A 1,032-nucleotide genomic window follows, 5' to 3' on the forward strand; every position below is an offset into this window, starting at 1 on the left:
TTGGCAAAAGGAATTGCGGTGACAAATGTAATAATATACATGGTTCAAAAAGACGTATAAAATCCGTCTCATGATACATAAGCTATGAGAAACCCTAAACTAATGCTATCTAGCTACGGCTAAACTGACGTCGTCTAATCAGACGTCTCATCGCGTCCAAGCGGCGTATCTGTCGGATTCTGCAAAAAAAGACAATAAGACAGTTTTCAGTAAATATAAACATATAACGACATTTATAAAACAATACAAAAAATAAAAAAGAGTAAACCCTAATACTAACCATGCCGCCGCGAGAACTGAGAATGTCCATCAGGGCGTTTAAGCCCTTCCTGCCTGCGTACTCGCGCTCGTACGGTGTGGGATCACGTCCTGTCATCGACCACTGTCAAAACATACAAAGATTTCATTATGTTAGAACTAAAAAAACTCATAAACCCTAAACTATCGAACATGCATAAAGAGCAATGTGAAAAGACTTACAAAATCGGCCTCAAATGATGCCCATCCACCGCTCCCCAAGTGGTGCGAGCTCCCTGCCTCTACTCGCGCTCTGGCTGCATCCTTTTGTTGCTTCCACTTGTCGGGATTCTCGCGCGCTGCTTTCTTCGCATTCTTCCAATCTTCTTTGGCCAGCCAATCTGGCCTATTCCACCCATTCTTGATTGCTTTTTGCACTTCGGAACGCTTGTGTTTGCAGTATTCGCGCATTCGAATCTTCATCAGGTCTTCATTGAAGCGCTGATCCCGTGTTGGAACGGGAAACTCATCATGAAGTATGCTGATGACTTTGTTTTTTAAATCACTTGGTACTTCACTCCATTTGTTTAGTATATAGTGTCTAAACAGCTGAGAGCAAAGACCACGCATGCGCGAGATCACCTTCTTGCCGTCATCATCCATGATGATGCCGCCGCTGATGTTGACGGAGTAAGGCAAGCCCTCTGGCCGGTGACGCGTGAACCTGGGTGTCCCGGCAGGGGTCTCTAGCGGCGTGTCGATGGGGGTACGGACGTCAGGTGTCTCCATCGGCGT

General features: G+C 45.9%; 1 protein-coding gene across 1 annotated transcript; it reads right to left on the reverse strand.

Moving 5' to 3' along the window:
- LOC147451291 (uncharacterized) lies at positions 1–776 on the reverse strand. Its single transcript, XM_086520897.1, has 3 exons — positions 481–776; positions 281–382; positions 1–179 (listed from the first exon to the last, which is right to left on the reverse strand). Exons 1-3 carry the CDS (start codon positions 718–720, stop codon positions 135–137), a joined length of 387 nt encoding a protein of 128 aa, XP_086377023.1. The 5' UTR covers positions 721–776; the 3' UTR covers positions 1–134.
- Positions 777–1,032: the final 256 nt, after the last annotated feature.

This window comes from Adiantum capillus-veneris, chromosome 9 (assembly GCF_014529385.1).
Source record: "Adiantum capillus-veneris isolate H3 chromosome 9, ASM1452938v2, whole genome shotgun sequence".
NCBI classification, from domain to species: Eukaryota; Viridiplantae; Streptophyta; class Polypodiopsida; order Polypodiales; family Pteridaceae; genus Adiantum; species Adiantum capillus-veneris.

What these genes read in the sequence shown, in the direction of transcription:
- LOC147451291 (XM_086520897.1), bottom strand. Translation starts at nt 720, where the DNA reads ATGAAGATTCGAATGCGCGAATACTGCAAACACAAGCGTTCCGAAGTG. An exon ending in CATCATTTGAGGCCGATTTT is followed by an intron (nt 383 to 480) that starts GTAAGTCTTTTC and finishes ATGTTTTGACAG; the next exon opens with TGGTCGATGACAGGACGTGA. An exon ending in TCAGTTCTCGCGGCGGCATG is followed by an intron (nt 180 to 280) that starts GTTAGTATTAGG and finishes CTTTTTTTGCAG; the next exon opens with AATCCGACAGATACGCCGCT.